This window comes from Adiantum capillus-veneris, chromosome 2, assembly GCF_014529385.1.
Source record: "Adiantum capillus-veneris isolate H3 chromosome 2, ASM1452938v2, whole genome shotgun sequence".
In the NCBI taxonomy this organism is placed as follows: Eukaryota; Viridiplantae; Streptophyta; class Polypodiopsida; order Polypodiales; family Pteridaceae; genus Adiantum; species Adiantum capillus-veneris.
The window spans coordinates 135,763,221-135,791,022 of record NC_140932.1 but is presented as its reverse complement, the minus strand read 5'-3'; the positions used below and the strand labels follow the sequence as shown (position 1 = coordinate 135,791,022).

The 27,802-nt window shown below is 44.0% G+C and overlaps 1 protein-coding gene across 2 annotated transcripts; it reads left to right on the top strand.

The window, feature by feature from the left end:
• Positions 1 to 215: 215 nt before the first annotated feature.
• On the top strand, positions 216 to 27,802 carry LOC147463697 (serine/threonine-protein phosphatase PP1 isozyme 2-like). Of its 2 annotated transcripts, none has more exons than XM_086490290.1 (5): positions 216 to 372; positions 489 to 698; positions 26,262 to 26,821; positions 26,909 to 27,124; positions 27,374 to 27,802. In XM_086490290.1, the coding sequence occupies exons 2-5, from the start codon at positions 521 to 523 to the stop codon at positions 27,386 to 27,388; spliced, it is 969 nt and encodes a 322-aa protein (XP_086346416.1). In that variant the 5' UTR covers positions 216 to 372; positions 489 to 520; the 3' UTR covers positions 27,389 to 27,802. The 2 variants fall into 2 exon arrangements, with proteins under 2 accessions (XP_086346416.1, XP_086346422.1); XM_086490296.1 differs by having other exon boundaries at positions 241 to 396.

Genomic DNA, 27,802 nt, shown 5'->3' with positions numbered 1-27,802 from the left:
GTCGCAATTTGAGGGCCCTCCAAAGGCTCGTTCAAAGGTCCTATGGGGGAGCACTCTAAAACCCAAACCCACCTAGGTTGAACCTTACAGAAAATTGGAGTGATTTTTTTTTTTTTTTTTGGCCATACTCACAATTGTGAGTTGAGAGAAATGGAGTGAGTTCTTGTCATTTTGTGCATAGACCAAAACGGGACCCAAAGACTTTGGAAGAAGCCAACAACGCCGGCAAAATATCAATGCCATACGCCTAGTGCGCTTTCCTCACATGCACGCACACGATGTGTCTACTTCTACTACGAGCAATCAGCTTTCGATAGTGGAAGTCGGAAAGCCTCAGACATTGAAGCCACCATCGCTCTTTGGGCTTCGGAGGTCTCGTTTCTCCTGCTATGCTTTGTGGGTTTGTCGCTCAGATCGATATTCCTTCAGACACACACATTTGGGAGACTCTTGTCATTCTCATTGAAGTTTTATAACGCTTCTTGCAGGACTCTCCACGGAGCTTGAAGCGAGTCTTTTCATGGACCCTGCCAGTGTAGATAACATTATCTCAAGGCTTCTGGAGGTACGGTCTGGGAGACCGGGAAAACTTGTGCAGCTCTCTGAAGCAGAGATCAAACAGCTTTGTCAGCACTCCAAAGAGATTTTTCTGCAGCAGCCCAACTTGTTGGAGCTGGAAGCACCGATTAAAATATGCGGTAATTTTTGTCACTCTTGTGTGCAAGGGCACGCGATGGCTTAGGGTGGGTAGCCTTGAGATGATAAATGCATGTTGATGGAGAATTAACCGTTATGATCTCATTTTTGAGCTTTTTGTTGAGAAGAATTCTTGAACTACCTTGAGCATACTTCAGCTTCCCTGGCCATAGACTATCGGCTTGTGTCCAGTGCGGCTTCAATTGCCAACGCTACAGTGAAATACAGTCTAACACAAACAGAACCAGCAGACTCCCATGTGAATGATGACTTCTTGGATGTTCTGAATGTGGACACAATTGTCCATGTCGCTATTTGTTCTGTTGAAAGCATTAAAGGTACCTCTGTGGGGTTTATGTGGACCGCATTGTCTTCATTATCTAGGGGCTTAAGTTGCAACATGAAAAATCAGTCCAGCCACAGCTCTACAGTAGTTTAGACTGCATAATTTTGAGAGGCATATAATATTCAATCTCCATACTTGTATACTGGCTATTGCGAATTTCTTGAACTTATTTCTATTCAGTACTCCTGTATCATTGCAAACATCTATTTGGAAGGTGTTCAACTTTAGGTTAAAATAAAAAATTCAACTAGTGTAGGGAAATTTACCAATGTTGGTTTATGTTAAATTGCTCTGTCCTTGGTAGAAGTGATTGCTCCCGTAATGGAGCACTTATCGGCATGAATATTTATAGAAGTTGGCTTTGCCACCTCCTTGCATAGAAGTAAGCGCTGATTTTAGTGATTGCTTCATCACTGGTTTCCATTCACAAAACAAAGCTAGTCAAGTATCTAGCTGCGACACGACAAGTGAATTTGTAACTTGCATTAGTGTTATCTTACTACTTGGCCATATAGATTTGGAAGATATACTTTCAAGGAGTATCTAGATAGTATGGCAATTAGGAAGGAATGAATTTTGTCTTCATTAGAGTAAGCACGAAGCTCACTAGGTGGGACAGTCAAGGTGGTAGACTAGTATTGGTCCTTGGAGAGTACTTTGGGTTGTGTCCAGTGGATTGGATTGGGTTCACATAATGGGATGGTGGAGCTTTCTTTCTCTTGTAATGCAGTCACTTGTAGGTATGCTTGTTACTCTTCGATGGCCATTTGGGCCTGCCGTTTGTCAAGGCTCTAAATATGTAGCTGCTTTACTAATTTAATGATCACGTGGATCTTGGATTCATCTTTGTAAGTGTTTCGCTGGGTCTATGCCTTTAGCACCTAGGTCTTCGCTGTGTCTACTCCCCCTCAATCTTTAACTTTATCTACTCCTTTTGCACGAGCTCATTGATCATTGATTGTGTGCCCATGACTTACACAACTTTTGGCGATAACACATTCCAGGACCTGCTTGTGCATTTTTAACGCTTATTCCGGCTCTTGTTGTGTATGGTGTTAGAAAATCTCGATTCACCCGGAATTAAGGCTTTGGAATTGAAGGGCCAGAATGGGAACAAGGGTTATAGATTGTGCGTATCAAGAATAGAGAATAGGATTTAGTAGAAAAGTGAGTAGAAAACTTTGTAGATTTCACCATAAAGAGGATTTTGAGTGTTTTTACCTTAGGAAGCATGGTTTATATGATGGCATTGTCCATTGGTGCATTTTCAATGTAAAGATTAGATGGCAACTTGACTAACTTTTGATGTCAAGTGCGACGGATGATAAACTCGATAGAATATCAGATGTCATAGTAAATCCAACTACTCCCTCCTTGCCTGGTGGTGCTACCATTGCTTAGTTCTTTGAGTCTTTGCTTACTAAACTTCCTTGGTGAGAGAAATTGAAGGTTATGTTGGTGGGGATAGCGAGAGAGAAGAACATCACACCGCGATTGGGTCTTGATCAACCCTCTCAAGAGCCCCCCATGTTGTAACTGGAGTGGTATTTGCTTCTGACTTGCACAAACGATGTACAAGATATGTACCTTGATACTCATGCTATGATGACGTTACCTTCAATGTAGATCCAACGAAATGACGACCTGGGCACCAACTGTCTGTTGTATCTGAGGGTCCAAAGTGGCTCTAGATGATGGCCCCACATTATTTAACAGATGAACTCATGACGCAAAGGGCCGAAGAGACTTCAAAAAATGAAAGTAGAAAGAGGAAGATCAACCCAGAAAAGAAAGAAACGGATGCACGACCCAAAGTGACTCCTCAAGAGAGAGCTCTCTACATCAAGGAGGGGAAGTGCTTTGGATGCGGGGAAACTGGGCATATCTCCGCGAAGTGCCCTAAAAAGTCACAGAAAGAACAAAACGACAAGGAAACGATGAAAGGCCCGAGAGTTCGAGAGCAGCTGAAGAATGTGGACGAAAAGGCAAGATGAAAACAGGACTGGTTCCAGATTGCGTGAGTACTGACCCTAGCACGATGGACGAGAGTATAGAACTTTGCCCAGCTTGGGGCAAAGTGAAAGACCAGCCCTGGTCTTCTTTGATGGAGGAGCCAAGGCCAACTTCATTTCATGAGAATTGGCGGCACAGGTCGAGATCACTCCCGATCGGATGGGACCACTTGCAGAGGCAGTTCTAGCGGCACCCGTAGGGACGTAGCCATTACACTGTCATTGGCAAACTTACTCCCCTCTTGTGCAAACCCACTACACCAGATCTCCAGCCAAGCTGAATTTGGGGTTCCATTTGGAGTAGACTATGCTAAACCAAAAGCTTCAAGGTAAAGTTTCACAATCTGAGGAGTATTTGCCATAGTTACCAGGGAACGGACATTTCGGGCCTTGGAACGCCGGAACGGCGTTCCGGCCTTTTGGGATTTTCTGGAACGCGTCGGAACGGAACGGCGTTCCGGCCGGAAACTGTCACCGGAACGGAACGACCGGAACGGGCTGGAACGGGACGGAACGGACCGGAACGGCCCCAACGGCCATAAACGGCAGTTTTTGAAATTGAAAAAAATGACTGTTAGGCAGCCAACGGCCATTTTCAGCAGTCAAAAAAGTATATAATGCCCCCCTCCTCCCCCATTCTTCACACACTCATCAAGCCTCAAGGCCCATTCTCCCTTGCTTGAGCCTTGCTCTCAACTCTCAAGCCAAGCTCATTCTCCCTAGCTTGCTCTCAACTCTTAAGCCATAGTGTGGCGCCGCGGCATGCCTCAAGGCTCAAGCTCTCAACCTCTCTCTCTCTTGGGCTAACTTCTAAGTTCTAACCCTCAACTTTCAAGGCTCAAGGCTCAAGCTCTCACGGAATCAAGCGGCAAGCCTCTCTCTCTCAATCCCTCTCTCTCTCTCTCAAAGTTCAAGATCAAGCTCTCTCTTTCACGGATAATCCATCATCCATGGCCTCTTCTTCTCGTTCAACCCCCTCCGTTCATGCGGGCAACACTCAAAAGGCGAAGGAATGGTCGTGGTGGGATGAAGTGACCTCGGAGGGCACCTTGTCGGCGGCGGGAGGTTCTCGTGCATGGGGATGCAAGCTATGCTCTTACACGCGGAAAGGGGGGCATGACAAAGTGAGGGCACACTTTCTTCGAGTGCCGGGACATGAGGTGAAATTTTGTGCCAACGTAACCATCGAGAAGAGGAAGGAGCTCGAGGAAAAGGATCGGCAATTCAACCATAAAGCCAAGCCAGCACGCAAAGGTATTGATCCAAAGACCCTCATTTTCCCTTCTTCCTCTCTACCCGGTGTAGGTGTTGGTGCATCTTCAAAAGGTCCAATTCGTCGCCAAAAGACCCTTACCACCTCTTGGGACCCAAAGAAGAAAGAAGAGGTGGATGCGGCCGTGGCCCGATTCTTCTATCACGACCATATCCCATTTGTCGCAGCGAGGTATGTACATTGTTTTATGATTCATCAATCTTCTCTCTCATTTCTTCTGTTATCGTCGTTTCCACTTTTTTGATACTAACCTCTTCTATGTTTGATCGAAATAGGTCGGAGTATTGGAAAGTCATGGTGCACCAGATAGGAGAGTATGGCACCGGCTATGTGCCGCCATCTTCAGAGGCTCTCCGAACCACCTTGCTCGATCGAGAGAAGGCTATCGTGGAGCAAGCAACCCTCAACATTCAGCGTCTTTGGGCAAAACATGGCGTTTCCCTCATTGCTGACGGGTGGAGCGATACAAGGAAGAGATCTATCCATGGTCTCGTCGCATACTCCAGTGGAGAGATGTACTTTGTGCACTCTCATGATGCCACTGAGAGTGGCAAGTCCGCCGATGTCCTCTCTGCAGAGTGGACAGCGGCCATAGAAACCATCGGTGAGCAACACGTGGTGGCCTTTGTCACAGATGGGGAGGCATCAAACAGGGCAGCAGCAGCTATCATAGAGGGCCACTATCCGCATGTGACAGTGTGCTTTTGCATGGCACACTGCTTGAACAACCTTCTGAAAGACATCGGCAAGCTAGACTGGATTGCTCCAGTCATTGCTGATGCAGTGAAGATGGTTACTTTCATCAACAATCACAACTTGGTTCGGAGTGAGTACCTCAAGAGGTCGGGCGGCAAAGTGCTTCTAAAGTATTCAGATACCCGCTTCGCATTCAACTTTCTTCTTGTACGCAGGCTGTCTGAATGTCAAAATGCGGTCCGACAGGTCTTCATCAGTGATGAGTTCACCACCTCCCCCTATGCAAAGACAGTTGCAGGGATTTTGTGCAAGGATAAGGCAGAGGATCTTGAGTTCTGGAAGGAGCTCAAGAGTCTAGATGCACACGTAAAACCGGTGGTTCATTTGCTTCGAGTTCTGGATGGCATGGATCCTTGCATTGGCAAGATTTATGAGGCAATGGACCGCACGATTGAGCAGCTTGCACAGCTTGAGCCGAACGCAGAGCGATATGAGGAGATCCATGCGCTTTGCAGCTCGAGGTGGAATTCATATGCCTCTCCTTTACACGGGGCAGCGTACATGGTGGATCATGAGTTCCAAGGTGCAGGGCAAGAGACAGATAGGGAAGTCATGAACCAATTTACAGAGATCTTAAACAAGATGGTTCTAGACAGAGATGGGCGACGCATTGTCAGAGATCAGCTGAGACAGTACAGAGAGATGCGAGGGTCATTTGGCAGTCCAGATGCTCAGATTGATCGCAGGAAAATAGGTTCAGTGCTTTGGTGGGAGGACTATGGCTATGATGGCCCTGAGCTTCAGAGATTGGCGATCCGTATTCTCAGCCAGTCAGTTAGCACCTCATGCTTGGAGCAATTGTGGAGTACCTTTAGCCACATTGCTTCCAAGAAGAGGAATCGGCTTGGAGTGGAGAAGGCTAATGATCTTGTCTTCGTCAGCGCAAATTTGAAAATGCTTTGCAAGAGTACAGACAAACAGACAGATCCTTTTACACAGTGGGAGATGGAGCAAGAGGCTTCTTAGGCGGGTGGAGATGCACATCCACCAACACCAGGTACTTCATCTGTGGCTGAGATCGAGCCGGACCTAGACCTCGATGATGAGGAATGGGAGGATGTGCATGATTTACAACCGGCTACTACGGATTGGGAGGCCTCTCAGGCTAGTGGCTCTTGAGTCTTGAGTCTTTGCCATTTATCCACCTTTTTGTATGGCTGCTTGAGCCTTGCCCTCTTTGCCATTTGTAGCTACTAGCATCTTTATGGTATTTGTCACCTTCAGTCTTTTGGTATTGTGGTCACTGAAGTCTGGTTTGAACTTTGCCCCCCTTTGGTTTTTTTGTAGCACCTTGGCCGCTGGCGGCCCTTGAGGCTTGTTACTATGTTAGCCATAATTAATTCCAAAGTGTTATCTCTGACTACTACTCTTGCAATTATTTGAGAGCATTGTGTATGTACTATGGGCATTGTGTTTGCTCATTGTTGTTCATCTGGCTATGTTGTTCATCTGGCTATGTACTCTGGGCGCCTCACATCCCAATCAAGTCATAATAAGGTTAAATGGTCTTCGAATCGTGTTTTTTGTGGGTATTAGAGTCAAAGGACTCTAATACTACTTGTATTCAAACACATAACGCTAAAAAAAAAAATATTTGGGTGTTTTTTTAGCCTGCCGTTCCGCGCCGTTCCCGTTCCGGGCCCATTCCCGTTCCCCCGTTCCGCAGGGAGGCCCGTCGCCGTTCTAGTTCCGCGTTCCGGGTAACTCTGGTATTTGCTAGGTCCTCCTCCTCCATCCACTTCGCATCCAATGTAGAATAGTTCTTGAATTTAACCAAAAACCGCCTTCTCACTTTACCCTTATTCTTTCTGTCCTTATGTGCCAATATCTGTTCAGGAATAAGGATCTTCTCGTTTTCTTCCACTTCGGGTTGCTCATCAGGCTCCTCATTTCGGGTACATCACCTTAAAAGGCTTCAGGAGACCGACATGAAAAGCATTGTGAATCCTCCATGTGTCATGTAGTTTCAGTCGGAAGGAGACATCATTGATCTTTTCGGAGATCTGGAAAGGTCCGTAGTATCGCATACTAAGCTTTGGAAAAAGCCTCTCCTTTCCCTTTTTCTTTCTCAGGCGTGCCTTCTCAAAACGTAAGAGCACCCAATCATTCTCCTTCAATTTCAAATCGCAACGATGGCGATTTGCTGCCTTTTTCTGTCCTTCTTGAGATTTCTGCAAAGCCTCGCGGACCTTGGCAAAAGCCGTGTCCAAGTCACGCGTGTACTCATCACCTTCAAAATCCTTATCTTTCGTGCTTAGGAAGGGTGGAACCTTCGCAACACCTTCAATAATCTCAAATGGCGCCTTCCCCGTCGAAGAGTGTATCGTGTTGTTGTAGGCAAATTCCACCAAAGGTAGATACTTTTCCCATTGAGTCTTCTGATCCGAGATATAAGGCTTCAATAAATCTAAAACCACTAAATTGACAATCTTAGATTGCCCGTCAGTTTGCGGGTGGAAAGATGACGAAAACTGCAACCGGGTGCCAATGTTCTCCCAAATTGCCTTCCAAAACAAACTCGTGAATCTGGGTCCCTGTCGGAGACAATCGTCTCGGGCATGCTATGTAATCTGAAGATCTGGGCCACAAATAGTCTCGCTAAATGATCCCGCTTGACTGCTTTCTTCACTGGAAAGAAATGAGCTTGCTTGCTAAATCTGTCAATAACATTCCAGATACCATCGTGACTACTCTATGTTCTCAAGAGATAAAAAATGAAATCCATTGTAATACTTTCTCAGGGGCGGGTGGGTATGGGCAAAGGCTGTAACAATCCCTGTGCTTTATGTCTGTCAAACTTGACCTTCTGGCATACCAAGCAACTACCCACAAACTCATCCACATCCTTCTTGAGCCTCGGCCAAAAGAAGTACCTCTCTATTCCTTTCAAGGTGGTAGCAATGCCGTGGTGACCCGTAAAAGGCGGGCAATGGAATTCGGTCATGACCTTTTCCCTCAATGGCTGTGTAACGCACAACATGGTTTTCCTCATCAAGTAGCCATCCCGAATGGAATATCCCGCTACTGTCTCCCCATCCCGTATCCGTGTGAAAATGTCTGCAAAATCTGTATCTGTGGCATATTGATCGACCATATCCTCGAAGCTTCTATGATGAATCGGGAAATAGCCAGAACCAACGGCTTCCGAGACAAAGCATCCGCCACCAAATTCTTTTGTCCTTGCACATGGACAATCTGGAAGTGAAACTGTGACAAGATGTTCGCCCACCGCATTTGCTTTTCCGATAGCTGCTTCTGTGACAAGAAGTAGCGTAAACTCTGATGGTCTGTAAAGACAGTAAAATCCGCTCCGAGTAGGTAGTGCCGCCATTGAGTAAGAGCATGGATAACCGCCAAAAGCTCTTTCTCATAAATCTTTGCTGTCAATTCTGGCCTTGAGAACAATCGGCTCTCGTAAGCAATGACATGGCCTTCTTGGATTAAGACTGCACCAGACTACGACCACAAGCATCACAATATACTTCAAATAACTTGTGCAAGTGCGACAAAGTCAAAACTGGTCCCGTAGTCAATTTCTCTTTCAAAGCCTGAAAGGTAGTCACCTTTGTGGGTCCCTACGAGAAAGGGACTCCTTTCTGTGTGAAGATATGCAAAGGGGAAGCAACCTCTGCAAACTTTCTAATGAACCGCCTGTAGTACGAACACAATCCCAAGAAGCTTCTAACTTCATGGACATTCTTCAAAACGGGCCAATCACGGATAGTCTCTATCTTGGCCGGATCCATTTGCACTCCTCTGCTGAGACAATGTGTCCCAAAACGTGTATCTCTGGTAAGAAAAATTCACTTTTCTTCGCATTAATCACTTACTCGTGATCTCGTAATGCCTGAAAGACTTGAAGCATATGTACTCTATGTTCTGCCTCATCCTTGGAGAAAACAATGATGTCGTCAAAGAAAGTGCCAACAAATAGTATGTACTCTCGAAAAATCCTGTCCATCATCCGGTTAAATGTCGCAGGAGCATTGGTTAAGCCAAAAGGCATCACCGTAGACATCTCCCGGCTAGATTCGGATCTGATGATATCAAATTTTCAAGTCGATTCTGCTAAAGCACGAGGATCCCTGAAGTCGATCATTCTAGGAATCGGAAATCTGTTCTCGATGGTGATTTTGTTGAGTGCTCTATAATTGATGCACATTCTCCATGATCCGTCTTTCTTTAAAACCAACAACATTGGAGAGCAGCACGGTGAAGTACTAGGCTGGACAAGACCCTTTTCCAAGAGGTCTTTCACTTGGTTCATAATTTCTTCGGTCTGGGCTCGGCTCACACGGTAAGGTGGCCGGTTCGGTGGTGTGCTTCCAGGTATCAGATCAATGGTATGATCTTCAGGACGAGCGGGTGGTAACTCGCCTAGCAGGCCCTCTGAGAAGCAATCGGCATGAGTGTGGAGAAAATCTTTGCGTTCTTTATCAAGTTCAGACATATTTGTTCTATTCTCATCACTCAACTCTTTCAAAAAGATCGAGCAAATAGATCGGATTTCATCAATTTTGAAATGGCGGAAGCCGATACAATAGGGACAGACTCGCCCTTAAGTTTTACATTGAGTACAATGGTTTTGCCCTTTTCTGTGGTCAAAATCGCTTTCCTTGCCTGATAGTTGACCACGACGTTGTTCTTGTGGTACCAGGGAATTCCCAAGTGAACATCACAACCTTTCAAAGGCATTATGTAGAAGTCCTCATGTCCCAAATACCCCTGACAATGCAACCGTACTTCGCTCCTTTGTAAACAGATGCCTCGAGTTTTTTTTGAATACTAGAGTCACTGATGTCTCTTTGAGCTTCAAGGATACTGAGAGGTGACAGTATTCTGTTGTATGACTTTATGAAATGGAATTCCAGAAAATATGAAAATGATTTGTTCTTGACTTGTTTAAGTGCAGGAATTGATAGACGAAATGACTGCAGCATTTTGGTCTGAATGATCTCGATAGACATGGTTGCATTGGTCTGAGATCCGAATGAATGTTGAATGTAATTTGTCATGTGATGTCAAGTGATGTCCTGTGATGTGACTGTCGATTGGTACATGTACTAGATGTGTGTTCCTAGTGCGTCGGTATTAACAGTCAGTGTCTGCTAAGACAGTTTATGGCTTCTGTCTGTTTTGCAGGCGTAATCGAGGGCGATTACAATGCTTTCAAGAGGGGGGTATGTCACAAATTGGTGACATGGCTGCTACCCGGTACACAGATACCCGCCCTCCCCTGCTGTAATGATGACGTGGTTGTCTTGGCCTTCTTCTGAAAACAGTCCAACACACACATGTTGGAATTAGGGTTGCAGAGAAACACACACAGCTTGGAGAAGACGAAGGAAGCTCAAGGCACACAATAGAGAGTGTATAACTTAGTGTGCAATGGAAAAGATAGATAGCCCTAGAGTGATGGACGTATATACAATGCACGGGGGAAAAAACCTCCTAAAGTGGGAAAAAATGCCCCGGTGGTCCTAGTGTGTTCACACACATCACTACCACATGTATATGGTAACAAATCCCCCCTGGAGTGATGCGGTGAACGAGAGCTGGCACATGAGTAAAGGGAAGTGCCATGCCTTGAGGACATGATCAGTTCACAAAGGGGAGTAAGCCCAAAGCTTTGCGGAAAGCTTCAAGCTTCTCACGGGACAATGCCTTTGTGAAAAGATCTGCAAGGTTGTCCTGTGTTGGCACATAAACCAAGTTGATCTCTCCTGCTGAGAGCCTCTCCCTGACATAGTGGTAATGCACCTTAATGTGCTTTGTGCGAGCATGAAAAACTGGGTTCCTCGCAACTGCCAATGCGCTCTGACTGTCAGTGTAGATAGTGTTGGCAGTGTCCTGTCCAACACCCAAATCAGCCATAAGGTGTCTGAGCCATACACTCTCAACCGTAGCTGTGAAGACTGCCCTGTACTCAGCCTCACAACTCGAAGTGGCCACAGCAGGTTGCTTCTTGCTCAACCATGATATACATGAACTGCCAAACATGAAACAAAAACCACTTGTGGACACTCTCGTGTCAAAACAACCAGCCCAATCTGAGTCCGAAAAAGCATGTTAGTCTGGCGGCAATGATCCCCGCTTGGGATAAAACAAGCCAAGATGTAAAGTGCCACTAAGGTAGTGGAAAATCCTCTTGACAACATGCCAATGCTTAGACCCTGGGCTATGCATAAATCTGCTGACTTGTGAGACTGCAAACTGAATATCTGGCCTCGTGTTGCATACATAAATGAGGCAGCCAACAGCAGTTTGGTAAAGAGTGACATCAGCGGGATCACCAGCATCATGTAGACTCAACTTCAAACCTGTTTCCATGGGAGTGGCATTAGGTTTGCAATCCTCAAGTTTAAACTTACATAGCATTGCCTCTATGTAACTTTTTTGACACAAGGCAATACCACCATCACATTGCTTAAACTGTATACCCAAATAATGATGCAACAGCCCCAAATCTTTCATCTTGAAAGTAGCATTCAAATCAGCCTTAAATTCAGCAATATGTCTCTCATTTGGTCCAGTGATCAGCAAATCATCCACATAAAGAACCACAATGAGAAGTACATCACCCTCACGCTGTACATACAATGCGCTTTCTGTTGGATTGTTACGAAAGCCTTGTTTGACCAAATGAGTGTCAGCTTTCTCATACCAAGCACGAGGAGATTGCTTCAACCCATACAAAGCCTTCTTACATCTGCACACTTTGTCCTCTTGTCCTTTTATGACAAAACGGCGAGGCTGCGTTACATAAACTTCCTCAAATATGTCACCATTCAAGAAAGCAGTAACAATGTCTGATTGATGTACATCCCAACCAAAATGAGCTGCCAATGCACATAGAAAACGCACAGTAGTCATACGACAAGTGGGAGCAAAAGTCTCTTCATAATCAATGCCTTTTTGCTGTGCATAACCCTTTGCAACAAGTCGAGCCTTATGGCGATCAATCTCACCATCCGGCTTGCGTTTCAACTTGTAAACCCACTTCGTACCAATGGCCTTTTTGCCAGGAGGCAAATCACATAAAGTCCATGTGTCATTTTCTAAAAGTGCATCATATTCTGATTGCATGGTAGCCATCCAATTTTCTGAATTCTGTGCTTCATCAAAAGACAGAGGCTCCTCAACATCATGTAAGCTAGACACAGCCAAAGCATAACAATCTGATGCATAAGATGCATGGCGAGAGCCTGAACGAGTACGACTAGACAAAGGTGCATCCAATTTACTGTCACGCAAAGTGTGTACCAGCCATTTTGGCATACCTCTAGCCTGCTCATTTTCAGCCCTTTCCTCATCAAGTACATCATGTACATCTGCATCAGTAATAGGCTGATCCGTAACATTTTCAGAAACCCCCATAGGCTGTACATTTGCCTCATTGGAACTTACAGTCGTATTTCCACCACTGAAAAGAGGCAACAAAGTGTCATAAATGTCCTGTGAGCTTACATTACTGTCTCTAGTACATGACAGCAAGGGCTGAACAAAATCTTCCACAAACACTACATCCCGAGAAACCAGAATACGTTTTGTTTGTGGATGATACAACCTGTAACCTTTGCTTTCAGCACTGTAACCAACAAAAATACATTTGACAGCCTTATCATCCAATTTTCTGCGCTGCACTTGTGGCACCAAAGCATATGCCAAACAGCCAAAAACACGCATGTGCTCAATAGAAGGCTTTCTATCATGCCATGCTTCATATTGAGTAATAGACTGCAAAGCTTTCGTAGGACACCTGTTAAGTACATAAGTGGCACACATGATGGCCTCAAGCCAAAAAGAATGCGGCAAAGCTTGACTTTTGACCATACATCGTGCCATTTCAGTCAGTGACCTGTTTTTCCTCTCAGCAACACCATTTTGCTGAGGCGTATAAGGCACTGTACATTGGTGTTTTATCCCACGACTAGCCAGAAATGCATTAAATTCATGAGACATATACTCCCCCCCTCGATCGGAACGGAGGGTGCCCATAGTACATTTCGAGACATTTTCAGCCATAGCCAGAAATTGTTTGAAGCACAAAAAAACTTCGGACTTCGCTTTAAGCGGAAATACCCATGCATGCCTGGAGTAATCATCAATGAAAGTCACGAAGTACAGGTAATTGCCCAAGGACGGAGTTTGCATGGGCCCACAAACATCACTATGCACAAGTTGCAACTTGCATGTGGCCCGAACTGAACCATCCTTTGGAAACTTAGAACGCTGCATCTTACCCAAAATACAGCCTTCACAAACATGTTTGATAGGTGCTTCAAGAGGTGGCAAAGAAGCAACCATATCAGATTTCTACAAACGCAGCAAACTGACAAAATTCAGATGACCAAAACGTGCATGCCAAAGTTTTGCATCTGAAATAGCCCTTGAATCTGCAACAGCATTTGCAAAATTTTGTGCACACCAGTGTGACATAAAAACGCGTTTCATGCAGATGAAACCTCGAAACCCCGAAACCTATGAAACGTTTTGCCGAAACACATGAAACGGACACGCATTTTTTATGAAACGTTTAAAATTGGGTTTTTTTTTTTTTTTTTGAGGTTTAGCTCCAGTTAACAGATGATTGTGGTCCCTAAAACTTATGGTTTGTGACATTGAATTAAGTTTGAACTTTGTTCAATAGAAGTACTTTGCTAAATGAATCAATGATGCATCAGTTATGATTCATGAAACTAGTGGCTGTGTTTTAACTTTCATCAATACTGAACATCTCTTTGATCGTGCTCGCTTGAAGTCGCTTCTAAGCAGTGATCACTGAGCAGTGAGCACGTCTCTCTCTCTCTCTCTTGTGTACATTAAAGTCTAGAGTCATGTGTGCTACATTGTATACGTATTTATCATATTTTATTAATATATAATTTAATGTCGTTTATGAAACCCGTTTCATGTTTTTGACGCTATGAAACGAAACGTTTCAAAACCTCGAAACCTCGAAACGATCGAAACCACGAAACGTTTCATGTCACACTGGGACTACACACTTGTCATACAAAGTGAGCTTATACTGCCCACGGTTCAAAAGGCAGATGCAACAATTTCATCACCAAAACTAAGATCATGAACTGTACATCTGTCATCCACAAATTTGACTACAAGTCCAAGTCTAGCAAGTGCGGATACAGACAAGAGATTCTTCTTGATCCCGGGTACATAAAGTGCATCAACAAGTGTGAAAGAACTGCCATTAGTAGCAGTAAGCACAATCTTTCCAACTCCCTGAACTGGATAAGAGGCATTGTTGGCACAAGTGACTGAATTCCCATGGGGGACAGACTCGAGAGAGGTAAACAATTCACGATGTGAGGTAACGTGCTTTGTAGCACCACTGTCAAAATACCACACATGTGAATCTGCAGCAACTGACAAGCATGCATCATGTACAGCAGGATTGTAAGTGCACTCTGCGCTAAAAGCCCATTCTGCATCGACATCAGCATCACAGTCTCCTTTCACAGAAGACTCAACAATGGCTGCATTTGTAGTGGAACCAGCATTTGCAGTGGAACCACCCTCTTTCTTCTTAGCCTCTTTGGCCTTCAACCTAGGACATGACTTGATCAAGTGATCATTAGCTTTACAATAATGGCAACACATCTTCTTTTTGCCCTTATCACCAGAATTGCTAGACGAAGTGTTGCCAGCAGAAGCATTAGGAACAGAAGTTTTGCCACTCGTAGCAGAACCATAAGAAGTGGCTGCATTGCTATTACCACCCTTTCTTTGAAAAGCAATAAAAGCCCGTTCAACTGCACGCTGTCTAGTCCTGTTTTTTCTAGAAAGTGACTCTTGCAACAGCAATGTGCATAATGCATCAAACTTGACAACTTCAGGATTTCCTTGGGTCATCAGTCTCCAAGTACTAGCAAAAGTCTGGTAGGAATCTGGTAAGGCATCAAGAACAGTCTGCACAAGGGAACTGTCTGAAATGACTTCACCTGCAGAAATAAGTTGCTCATTGATATCCTTGACACTAGCAAGGAATGTGTCCATATCATCTTCCTCATGAATAATCTTTGACTCCAGCTCTTTACGCAGCAAAGCAATTTTAGCCTCATTGCGGCTTGCATAAAGACCTACTAGAATATCCCAAGCCTGTTTTGCAGATTTTGCTGAACGGATGTGAGGAACAATGGTGCGCTTCACAGACAACGCAATCAATGCATGAGCCTGCGCATCCTTAACATCCCAACGAGCTTGTTCTGCCGTAGGCAAAACAACTCTAACAGCTGCAATCCTTGCAGCAAGACCTACAACATCCTCAACATCGCCTACATCCTCAGAACCAGGACGTACATCAATGCCCTGCACAATGTTCCAGACGCCCTTTTGACACAAGCAAATGTTGCATCATATAAGCCCACATAGGGTAGTTGTCCCCATCCAACCTGTCCTCAGCAGCAAACATCTTGAACACATTTGTGTTGTTGTTGTCAGCCATGGTAAATGTTGCACCTGATGTGAAAACTGCCCGAAAATAGGAGAAACGGAGCGGGAACAACACGTGCTATATAGCACAAACTGTAGAAGACTATAAGGCACCTGTTATGCAGAAAACGGCACTGACAAAAATTTTGCACAAAATGACGAAATGGCCTGTGCAGTACTGCCTGTAGTGGAAACAGAGGCTGAAATGAGCCCAAATCAAAATTCTGAGTAGACCGAGCTCTTCGAGCTCACCCAAAATATTTGTTGACCTGGGAACGTTTCCCAAAGCTCACTGAAATCGGAGAAAGTGAGCAGGCGTGTACTGGAGCAGCTGGCGATTAAGCTCGGGAGGACGTGACCTGCTCTGATACCAATTGTTGGTTGGAATTAGGGTTGCAGAGAAACACACAGCTTGGAGAAGACGAAGGAAGCTCAAGGCACACAATAGAGAGTGTATAACTTAGTGTGCAATGGAAAAGATAGAGAGCCCTAGAGTGATGGGCGTATATACAATGCACGGGGAAAAAACCTCCTAAAGAGGGAAAAAATGCCCTGGTGGTCCTAGTGTGTTCACACACATCACTACCACATGTATATGGTAACAACACACACCCCGCTGTAGTACTCACGTGGCAGGCAACGTACGGACCCAGCCGGATTTTGTGGCATAGTGTACGGAGATGCCCACGTGGTAACGTACGGAAAAGCAGATGCATGGGGGACAAGTTTTGGCTACGCAATGCGTGAGAAAAAGCTACGCAATGGCCTACTTTATTTTATGCAAGAGAGAGAGAGAGAGAGGGCCTTGCTTTAAAGGCTTTTGATTTTGAAAGCTTTTGGGCTCTGCTTTTTAGCATCCCTTGTAACCTTTAAATAAGTGGGCAGGCCTCCCACTTTGCTGAGCATCTGGACGTAGAGTTTGAGAGTGAGCCTCCCACTCGCTTGTACTTTGAGTTGCAGATTAATACAAAAAGAAATACCGAAAGGGGCGCCAATATCTTTGGGCCAATATCTTTAGGCACGGAACTCCGCCGGGCGAGTGTTGAATCAATTGTGAACTGTGAACTGTTTTGAAGTGATTTATTGTGGTGTCGCGGTAGATTCTCGACTTGGAGTGTCCAAGTCTGTTACAACATCCAACAACATTTTGGTGAAGGGTGACATCTGCAGGATCACCAGCATCATGAAGACTCAATTTCAAACCTGTTTCCATGGGAGTGGCAATAGGTTTGCAATCCTCAAGTCCAAACTTACATATCAATGTCTCTATGTAACTTTTCTGACAGAAGGCAATACCACCATCACACTGCTTAAATTGTATACCCAAGCAATGATGAACACATGTGCTCTTTCATGTGTGTATTGTTAAAGACATGTAGAGAAAGATGAAATGTCTGCAACCTTTTGTCTGATGAATGATTTGAACTTAGTGCATCTAGACATTTGTTATAGATCAACGAGATCTGGATATGATGGCTAAGTGAATTGAATGTGAATTGAATAAGGTTCTAGTCCATCAAGATGTCTATCTAGATGAGATGACTGGATAGTGCACAATGATCTAGGTGTATCAAGACTTCTGTATGAAATGAGATGGCTAGATTGAATGATTGAAACACGGTGTTCAATGTGAACTAAGTGTGTGATTGTGAAGAACACTCTTACTATCTGTGTTTATTCATAACAGAACTCAGATAAAAACTGAAACTGAACTAGAACTAGAACTAGAACTAGAGACAAAGACTCAAGAGACTGAATGTGTGTTGATTGATTGAAATCTGTTACAAGAGTGTTCTTATATAGAAACTGAAGAGACACGATGAAAAGACATGACCATATGTCAAGAGACATGACTTTAGGCCAATAGTCGTGTCCTGCTGATTTAGAGTTGTGACCTTTCGGCGTAAGGGTGCAGCCATTCGTTGAAGAGGCATGGCTATTCTTCGAACAGGTGTGACTCTTGGGCAAAAAGACACATCCTTTCGAGAGTAGGAGTCTCTGATTTGATATGTCTTCGTATCTGCAAAAGAATCAAGTGAAGAAGGTAATACAAAGACAGAATACGTCACAACCCTCCCATTTAAAATAAAACCCAGGGGTAGTTATAGGAATTTTGAGAGAAGGAAAATATATTTCTGCTTGCTTCTTCTGCATCCAAAGCTCTTACTGTTAAGTCCCATGTCATGGCACTGTTATTGACCATAACTATTTTGCCAAACTGAAAATTGATCATATCTGCAACTTGTCTCATTTTTGTCAAAAGTATCAGTATCACATCTGCAACTTGATTAGTGCTTTTGTCAAAGTCATTTGTAACTTCGAGCTTTGTTTAAGAAAAGATTAAATCTTTATCTGCTTCAAGTGAAACTATCAGTAAATTGACTTGAGTTTCTGTTGAGTGAGGACCACCGGTTGGAAATCGGCAAGGTATTCCATTGATTTGTTTAAAAGAATAAAATCCTCTTGAAGGGATGTCGTAGACTGAGACAGAGTAGTATTTGGAGGTATATCCATCTGTAAAGGTTTATCAATAAAACAAGTTGTGTCCAAAGATACAATTGCAGCGACTGAAGTCGTGCTAAAGAGTCTGTATTTGTTTTATCCCTTTGCACCGTTGAAGGTAAGGATTGAAGTCTTCAAGTTTGAAGAATTATCATTCACCACTGTATTTGGTATCTGTTCAGAGACAAAGACTTCGTTTTGCAAGGGCAGTGATAGGCAACTATTTCAGCCTGGATCACGGCCAAAGAAGGGGTTATGAGCTTGTTGGTTGTCACACAAGAACCAGAATCTTTGTGAATCTTCAGCTTTCTTAGCGGGTGTGAAGTGATGCGAGGCTCGTGGAAAGTGTGGCCATCTGCTCCTTGATAAGAGTAAGCACATCATCTGATTGACCTTCTCCGTCTTGAGAAGTCGGCATGGTTACTCCTCAAAGGGAACTCGAGTAGGTGCAGGTTATTGTTCGAGAACAGGTTCTGGGACTGGCGCTCCGAGAGCAGAAAGTGTGTGTGGAATAGTTGTCGGCTTTGGAGTCAGGGAATTGGTAATGACAGTATCTTCGGGTTCCGGAGTATCAGGTATAATGATCACTTTGTGTTCCGGCAGAATTTCATCGGGAATCTTGTCTATGTAGAAGAGAAAAGGGATCGGAACATGGAAGTCGTCGTCGGCCATGACAGCGAAACGTCCCGTGCGTGCAAAGTGCACACAAGGCCAGTGCGTGAGAGTGGGAGAGTGTGGCTCTGGCTGTATACGAACGCTGGAATTCATTTTGAGCTGGTGGGTTTTTTACGGAAGTGTAAATTGGCCAAGAGGTGTACTCAAGAGGTGCTTCACATTGGGTTTAATAATATGGTGCTAGGCGGTCAGATTTTAATGTGAAAATAGGGGCGGTCAGATTTTAATGTGAAAATCGGGCCTGGATTTTAATTACGTATGCTGCGTGCTACTCACGTAAAACCAGCGAAAGAAGTTGACATTTCATCTGATGCTTTAGGGTGGGTGCTTTTTTGTGACGCTTCAGGCTGGAATTAGTTGATGCTTCAGCCAACAGGTACAGCAGTTGACGTTTCATCAGCAGGTGATGCTTCAATACAGCCAGCAGTGTAGAAAAGGAGCGCCAAAGGTCATGCCTCTTGGGAAGGGGTGCGAGCACAGGAGAAAAGTGGGGGCAGGCTGCTAGCACCGTACCCTTTCGCGTGAAGGGATGCAAGATTGAACTCGAAGAGGGACATCCCCTCGAAAAGACTCATGAAGAGTCATCGGTACGCCCCCACATATCTGTAGCGCTGTCCCTTTATTTATATATTTGGAACATAAACAAATTTAAGTTACCTCATTTGACAACCTGTCTGCATGTGTACCACCAAACATCGGTGTTGCTAAATTGGCTTTATCTGACAGAAAAATAATTCTAAATGAATTATTGGATTTGTAAGTGAGAGGGTTTTCTCGCTTGGAACACTAGGAAAAATAATTCTAATTGAATTATTGGAATTTTAAGTGAGAGGGTTTTTCTCATTGGAGACATCGGAGTACAGAATATTCCTAGTGCGTGATTCAGAGTAATGACGGGAGCACTGAGAACGGGACCAAGAACGGGTAATTCTGATGCGTCACATCGGATGGGTGACTGGGAGCATCGGAAAGAAGTATCCGACCATTCGGGAACAGACATCTCTGATGCGTCAAAGGATGGGTGACATAGAGCATCGCGAAGGAGATTGTACCGTAAGTTCGGTAGGAAAGGACTAGGTGATGGGTAGTCCTGATGCGTCACAAGGTGGGTGGCGGGTGCATTGGAAAGGGAATATCCATAGTCGAGAGGAAATTCCGAATTGTGTTAGAATTGTGTACAAGGAAAAGCAAGCACTTGAATGAAGATGGGTTATGAGGAAACTTCGAGGAAAAACAAATGCTTTTTGAGAAAGGGGAATTACTTTTTGGGAAAGCAGATGCTTTCCCGCGAGTTAGTCTATGTCTGCATTGCAACTGTGCATGTGATTGCATCCAGGGATGCATGGGAAGTGCTATGAAAGCATTGTTTTTAACTTATGAGGTTTTATTGAGTTTTTGAGCAGATTTATACTATTTCTAAAATACGCCGGCCGCCGACTTAATAAGTAATAAATTAAGCAACAGATCAGCCAACGTTTTTTTTTCTCTCTCTCTCTCTCTCTCTCTTTCTGGTAGAATAGTGCCAAAAGAAAAAAAAAAAACCCAGCTGCGGTCTCTACCCGGGCAGCAGTGCTTTGCTATCTTTGCCGTGGCTAGGGAGCTATAAAAGCATCACACGCCCCCTCCCAGAGGGAAGACCAGTTTTTGCAAGGAGATGCTGCTGCAGATTTCAACCGCAAAGAAGACGTTGCCGGTGATGCCCATGGCTGTCCCAAGTGTACCAGATGTCGCCATGACCCAGTGCGCGAGTTCCCTCGTGAAGAAGTGCTTATGGAGCGTGTTTCCATCACGACAAGCTGCTGTTTTTCTCTGTTCAGCCCATAAACGTCGTAGACGCGGCTGATTTACGAGAAGGAACCCGAGAACACACCTCTTTTGTGTGTAGAATTGGGAGAGAGGATTTTCTATGTAGAGATCTCTTCCGGGGAATTGCTTTTCGAGAACCGAGTTGTGTTTCGAGCGTCCAGACTTTGAAGGTAACAATTTTCATGTTATGATCTCTAAGTATTTGTTTGCAGGTGTACTTCCTCTTAGTGAGGGAGTAGGAGGAGGGAGTAGGACCAGAGGAAGGCATGAGCCTCTGCAGGAGAAAGCTCTCTGAGGAATTAGAGCCAGATCAGCTCAAGGGTTTCGTACCTGAGTTTGGGAAGTAGATCCACGGATCCGAGAGTGGTAGACTCTCAAGATGTGATTCGGAAGTTGAAATTCCCAAGGGAAGGACTCCATGTCCGGGAAAGCAGAGTTATTCTGTAGGAAGAGGACTCTGGAAACAGAGTTGGAAAAGAGTTGCATGGATGCCATCCCCCGAGTCTGGAAGGTGACATCCAGAGGCGAGAACCTTGATTCTTGAGGATTTGGAATAAGGAACGAAAGTTCCTTGGAATAGGGTTTTGCCCTAGGAATAGGAAGTCGAGGCTTCCAGGAACCAAGAATTTTTATTCTAGAACGAACGTGGTAATACGGTCGGTTCAAGTGCTTGTATAGACTTCTCCTCAGTAATAAAGATACTATTACGAGGGGGGGGACCAGTACTGTGTCGATCTTCTCACTGTCTATCTCTCTCTCTCTCTCTATTTCTCTCTATATGCTTTGGCTTCAGTATTAAGTGATAAATTCTATCTACCCGAGTATATTCTATATTGCTATGCGCTCCCGTTTGTGACAGGGGTATCAGAGCATGGGATCCTCTCTTTCTGTGTAAAGGAGGACAACTCTGGGAAGATACGGGAAGAAGCCATGATAATCCAAGAGAGAAATTAGCAGGTAGGACCCTAAGTCTTGCAGGAAAAAGCTCGTAGAGTTCTTAAAAATATTCTCTTTGCAAGAAGTTGACACAAGTCTTGGGATTCTCTGAGAAGGCGACAAGAGCATGATGCTTAAGAATCTAGAGAATCCGAGGAGCGGAATGCTCAAGATACTTCAGAACTCAGAAAATATCCAAGAAAACCAATCCAGAACCATAGCCAAGAAATCCCGTCATTCCGGGAAGGATATGAAGAAGGCAGTCGAGTTTGATACTTTTGACGAAGGGAAGATGCCCCGAAAGCTACCACTTTAATTTGATAGTTTGAAGTTGCCTTTGCAAATGGCAATTTCTCAGAAGCGTCGAAGGTGAGGCATGTGACCAAACACCTCAAGGGGAATTGCAAATACTTTGTGGTATACCAAAGCTCTGCAAGGAACTTACAACAAGACTTGGATTCAATTCAAGGCTGAATTTTCTGGCAATTTTTTTTTCCTCGACGTTTTGAGGAAGGCATCCAAGAAGATTGGAATCGGTTTTCCCAATAGAAACATGAGCGAGTCAAAGCAAGTAGTGGTTCACTCTTGCCAAGATAGCTCCACTCTTGAACCTCTCTAAGGAAGGAAAGATGAAGAAATTCAACGACGGACTTTTGCCTGAATTTTGTAGACGCATCTGCAAGATACTTTGCAGCAGATGGTGGAGTCAACAATAAAACCTGAAAGTGTACACCTTAGTCTATATAAAATCTAATCCGCGCAGTGGGACGGGAACCATGGAACAGCGAAACAACGAATTTTTGTTACCTCTCCTCGAAGGATACGTTGCTATCCAGAGAAAGTTTGGAGTAAGGGAATTCAATCTAACTCCTAAGTTTTTGAATAGAAGACCCTCAAACTTTAAGTGAGAGGGCAGGTCTTTGATCAAAGTAAAATCTTTGAGGAACTCATAAATTGCGTATTGCTTTTATGCACGAGATATGCATGTGTCTAGCCAGGACAATCACTCTCGAGTATTTATGAAAGTAGGATCAAGATTGAAACATTGTTTTATGAGATGAATTGGTTTGCTCAACTAGCCGGAAGGTCAAGTATTGATCTGGTATCCGGTAGTTCTTCAACAAATTACTTGCTATTGCGGGTAGGACGGCAAAAAGAAAGGAATCTTTCCGAGATTTCAAGCAGAGTAAAAAGCTTTCGCTAAGCTTGAAGCTTAAACCAATTAATGGAAGCTATGGTAGTGCTTTTTGCACAAGTGAATGAACACTCTCTTTACGAGGGAAGGAATAAGCGACGGCTACGACCTGTGCTTGAGGAATCCAAGGACTGAAATCCTATTATTTGGTGAGCGGGTTTTGCTCTAAGATAAGGAAACTTCCGATCTGTTGTGGAAGGATGTGAATGACGAGTTCTTACATGGCTTGTAAGTTTGATGATTGGTGAAGGATATCCTCGAGGTACTAGAGGAACGACATGAACCGGTAAGGTAAATACTGAATTATTGAATTTTTGTTTAATTTAGTTTTTAAGTTCTCTTTTGAGAAAGGACTAGTTCAGTTGGACCTCTATAGTTGAGAACAACTGTTTATAAGTGAGAGGGATGTTGCTAAATTGGCTTTATTTGACATAAAAATAATTCTAAATGAATTATTGGATTTATAAGTGAGAGAGTTTTCTCGCTTGGAACACTAGGAAAAATAATTCTAAATGAATTATTGGAATTTTAAGTGAGAGGCTTTTTTCTCACTGGAGACATCCGAGTAGAAAATATTCCTAGTGCGTCATTCAGAGTAATGACGGGAGCACTGAGAACGGGAATATCTGTAAGGCCACCAGGAACGGGTACTTCTGATGCGTCACATCGAGTGGGTGACAGAGAGCATTGTAAAGAAGTATCCGACCATCCGGGAACGGACATCTCGAGGATGGGTGACATAGAGCATCGTGAAGGAGATTGTACCGTACGTTCGGTAGGAAAGGACTAGGTGATGTGTATTCCTGATGCGTCACAAGGTGGGTGGCGGGTGCGTCGGAAAGGGAATATCCATAGTCGAGAGGAAATTCCCAACCATGTTGGAATTGTGCACAAGGAAAAGCAAGCACTTGAATGAAGATGGGTTCAGAGGAAACTTTGAGGAAAAATAGATGCTTTCTCAGAGATGCTTTCTGAGAAAGCGGGATTGCTTTTCGGGAAAGAAGATGCTTTCTCGCGAGGAAGTCTATGTCTGCATTGCAACTGTGCATGTGATTGCATCCAGGGACGCCTGGGAAGTGTTGTGGAAGCATTGTTTTTAACTTATAAGGTTTTATCGAGTTTTTGGGCAGATTCAGACTATTTCTAAAATACGCCGGCCGCCCAAAAGCAACAAATCAGCCAGCGTTTTTTTTCTCGATCTCTCTCTCTTTCTGGCAGAACAGTGCCAAAAAATAAAAATAAAAAATAAAATGGGCACGATCTTTACGTAGGCAGCAATGCTCTGCTATCTTTGCCGTGGCTAGGGAGCTATAAAAGCATCACACGCCCTCTCCCAGAGGGAAGACCAATTTTTGCAAGGAGGAGATGCTGCTGCAGATTTCAGCCACAAAGAAGACGTTGCCGGTGATGCCCATGGCTGTCCCAAGTGTACCAGATGTCGCCAGCACCCAGTGTGCAAGTTCCCTCGCGAAGAAGTGCTTATGGAGCGTGTTTCAATCGCGACAAGCTGCTGTTTTTCTTTGTTTTCAGCCCTTAAACATCATAGACGGGGCTGATTTATGAGAAGGAACCCGAGAACACACCTCTTTTGTGTGTAAGATTGGAAGAGAGGATTTTCTATGTAGCAGGGTAGTTTTCGTACGACATACGGAACGTCTCGTTCCGTACTGCAGGTCACGTACCGTCCCGTACGTTTAGTACGTTTTTTTTTTAAAAAATAATAAAAAAAATAAAATAAAGCAAAACTCACAATTGTGAGTGGATTATACTGAGCAGCCCAAAAAATTTTAAATGGCTGTTTATAGCCATAGGCAGCTCTTGCCTGTTGACTAAGGGCCATAATCCATTGAGGGCAACTTTTGGGGCCGTTTTGGAGCGCCAATTCAAGCACTTAAGCCACATTCAAACATTGGATTCTATGTGCTAGGGCTCCACTTCTCTTATGCTCTCCCTCTCCCCCACGCTCTCCCTCTCTCATCAAGAGTCATCATCCATGCTCTCTCTCTCATGCTCTAGCCTCTTCCTATTTAAGCAATGCCTCTCCATCTTTTTCTCTAACACTTCCAAGCTCTCAATGCTCATTGCTCTCAAGCTCTCAATGCTCAATGCTTCCATGTTCTAGCTTTCAAGTGACAAGCTCTAGAGACTAGAGTCTTGCCTCGCCATCTTCTCTCCATTGGGTCTCTCCCTCTCAAGCTCCCATTGAAGATCTCATAACGTCAAGTTTCTTTAAGTGTAAAGTTTAAACCCAAGGGCCTAAGCCTTAGATGTAAGAATTCTTTGTTTTTTTATTTTGAACGTACGTAACGTCGTCGTACATCTTAATATATTTTAGTTCGTTTAGTACCGCACATCATCGTACGTGTACAAAACGTACGGGACCGTACGAGACCACTATGCTAGTATGTAGAGATCTCTTCCGTGATGCCTCGTGCCATTACCTAGGGGCTTATTTTCTATTTCTTCTAAGTTCAGCCCCTATGTTTCTTAGTCATAGGGTGTCCGGGGAAGTCGAGCAATGTGGCAGGAATCGTATGTATAGGACACAGCTATAACATCGTGTCATACCACCAATGTATAGAGCCAAAATCACGGGTCATACTCTCAGTCAGTGTCTCTCATCTGCTAGCGCTTTTCTCTCTTGCTAGTTCTCTCTCTCTGCCTGTGCGTTTTTGTGCGGGTGTGTCAGATTTGGAGGTTGCTACTCTCCATCATTGAAGATGAGAGGTTTTGCATGTGTTGCCGCTGTTTTTCAGCCACGCCCGTCCATCCGCTCCATCTTTTCCTCTTTGAGAATATTGTATTGGCAAAGTGTTTGCCATTAGACAACTCATGGCACATGCAAGGATCGTTTACACATAATGCAGACGGAAAGGTCTTTGAAGAATCTGCCAAAACTTCCTAGAAAAGAGCCACAGTTCAAGCTATCCCACTTGTGATACCTCACAGGACTAGCACATCTTTTGATACTCTCTCTGACGGTGGACTCCTGCTCAGTACTGCTCTGATGGAAGGTGTTCTGACCTGACCGTTCTGATGGACGGTCTTATACTTTTGGACTCCTTCAGTTGGATTGATTACTGACTTGATAAGTGTCCCTGCCATGGTAGCTTTGTCTAGGAACCCTATTGTCGACCTTGCCAGATTCTAATTTGTTTTGAGGTCATTGATACCTTATCTGCATGTTACAAGCGTGATAAGTTGTCTAGCTAATCTCCAATGGTCTTTAGGGTTGTTTAGCTAATCTGCAATATGCATCTTTTCGCTTGCACAATCCAGTTAAATGTGTTTTGTCAGAATGCTCGCTGTTAAGAAGCGGAGAAAATCCTATCAGTCACTTTTCTTATATCTGATGTGATTTTACAGGGTGGGTCAGTATGGAAGTGATAGGGAAGAGATTGAAGCTATTTGCAAAGGAAAATTTGTAAAAGTTTCTCTTTAGTTGTCCTAAAAAGAATGTTGTATAAGAGTGCTCCAAAAGTTTTGCTCACTTTCTTGTGAAGGGTCTACTCTTGAATGTTGTACTACTGTTTGTTTGTGTGTGCTCTCTTTTGTTTTCCTGATTTCTTTTGATGACGCATCTGAACATGTGATGTCAGTAAATATGGGCAGGTGACATTCATGGTCAATATTCTGATCTACTCAGGCTTTTCGAATATGGTGGTTTTCCACCACATGCAAATTACTTGTTCTTGGGGGACTATGTTGATCGTGGAAAACAGAGTCTAGAGACTATATGTCTCATGCTTGCTTACAAGATAAAGTACCCAGAAAATTTCTTCTTGCTCAGAGGCAACCATGAGTGTGCGTCAATCAATCGTATTTATGGCTTCTATGACGAGTGCAAGAGGCGGTTCAATGTTCGCCTCTGGAAGACATTCACCGACTGTTTCAATTGCTTGCCAGTGGCTGCTCTTATTGATGACAAGATTTTCTGTATGCATGGAGGACTTTCTCCAGATCTGAAGAATTTAGATCAAGTTCGAAGCATTGGACGACCGACTGACATTCCAGAATCGGGGCTTTTGTGCGATTTGCTTTGGTCGGATCCGGAGAAGGACATCATTGGCTGGGGGGATAATGATAGAGGTGTTTCACACACATTTGGAACAGATAAAGTAGCTGAATTTCTGCGGGTGCATGATTTGGATTTAATTTGCCGGGCTCATCAGGTGTACACAAATATTCTAGGGCTCGCTAGTCCTTGATAATATGGAAGTCACTATCAGCAATGCTAATGGACGTGATTTTGTTTATAGGTGGTTGAAGAAGGGTACGAGTTCTTTGCAAACAGGTCTCTGGTGACCATCTTTTCTGCCCCAAATTATTGTGGGGAGTTCGACAATGCGGGTGCCATGATGAGCGTGGACGAGTCCCTAATGTGTTCGTTCCAGATTCTGAAGCCAGCCGAAAGGAAAGGCAGAATGGGCATTGGCAGGGCAAGTGGAGCTAGGACAGGAACACCACCAAAGAAGGTGGTTGCAAGTTATTGACATATTTAGCAAATATATGCAGGAGTTCAAAGTAGCTAATGAGCTCTTTCCTGTTTGGCTTTCTGAAACAAGTGGTAGTGAAGAAAAGAGATAGGCATACATTGACTTTTGCATCTGAAGCATTGAGATTTTAGTTTGAAAATGGGCTATTTCATTTAATAGCCTCACATGGGTCCTTTCTTTTTGTTTTTTGGTTTACAATGCCAACGTGACCGGTAACCTTGTTTACAGGGTGGCAGAAGCTAGCTGCGGTGGGTACACGAGGGTGTTCTTTTTCAAGAGACTTTCCGCACCAACGGTCTTACTTTATAGCTGTGCTCTACAAGAAAATTTTGACACCCAAGGGTCTTACTTCATAGCTGGTTTGAGCAGCCCCTGGATCTGCATCATTGTAACAAGAATTGCACATATTATGGTCTTTGCTTGGCAGGATGGTTGTATGGTTTTCATGCGCTAATTTGAAGCATATCTGTACTCTCTGGAAACATTCTACAACAAAATCGAGCTCTTGTCCGAGAATTCATAGTTTTCTCTTGAGCTGAAGACTAGGGTTCTACTATTTTATGAACACTCTTGCCACACAAAGCTTGTGCATTTGTTTAGTTCCGTTATCTTTTAGCCAAAAAGAAGGTTTTTTAATTTATGAGAATGATACTGCCA

Bases quoted from the DNA above. Each gene is read 5' to 3' on its own strand.
- LOC147463697 (XM_086490290.1), top strand. From the start codon at position 521: ATGGACCCTGCCAGTGTAGATAACATTATCTCAAGGCTTCTGGAGGTA. The intron at 699-26,261 runs GTAATTTTTGTC...AAATATGGGCAG, and splicing joins AGCACCGATTAAAATATGCG to GTGACATTCATGGTCAATAT. The intron at 26,822-26,908 runs GTGTACACAAAT...TTTTGTTTATAG, and splicing joins TAATTTGCCGGGCTCATCAG to GTGGTTGAAGAAGGGTACGA.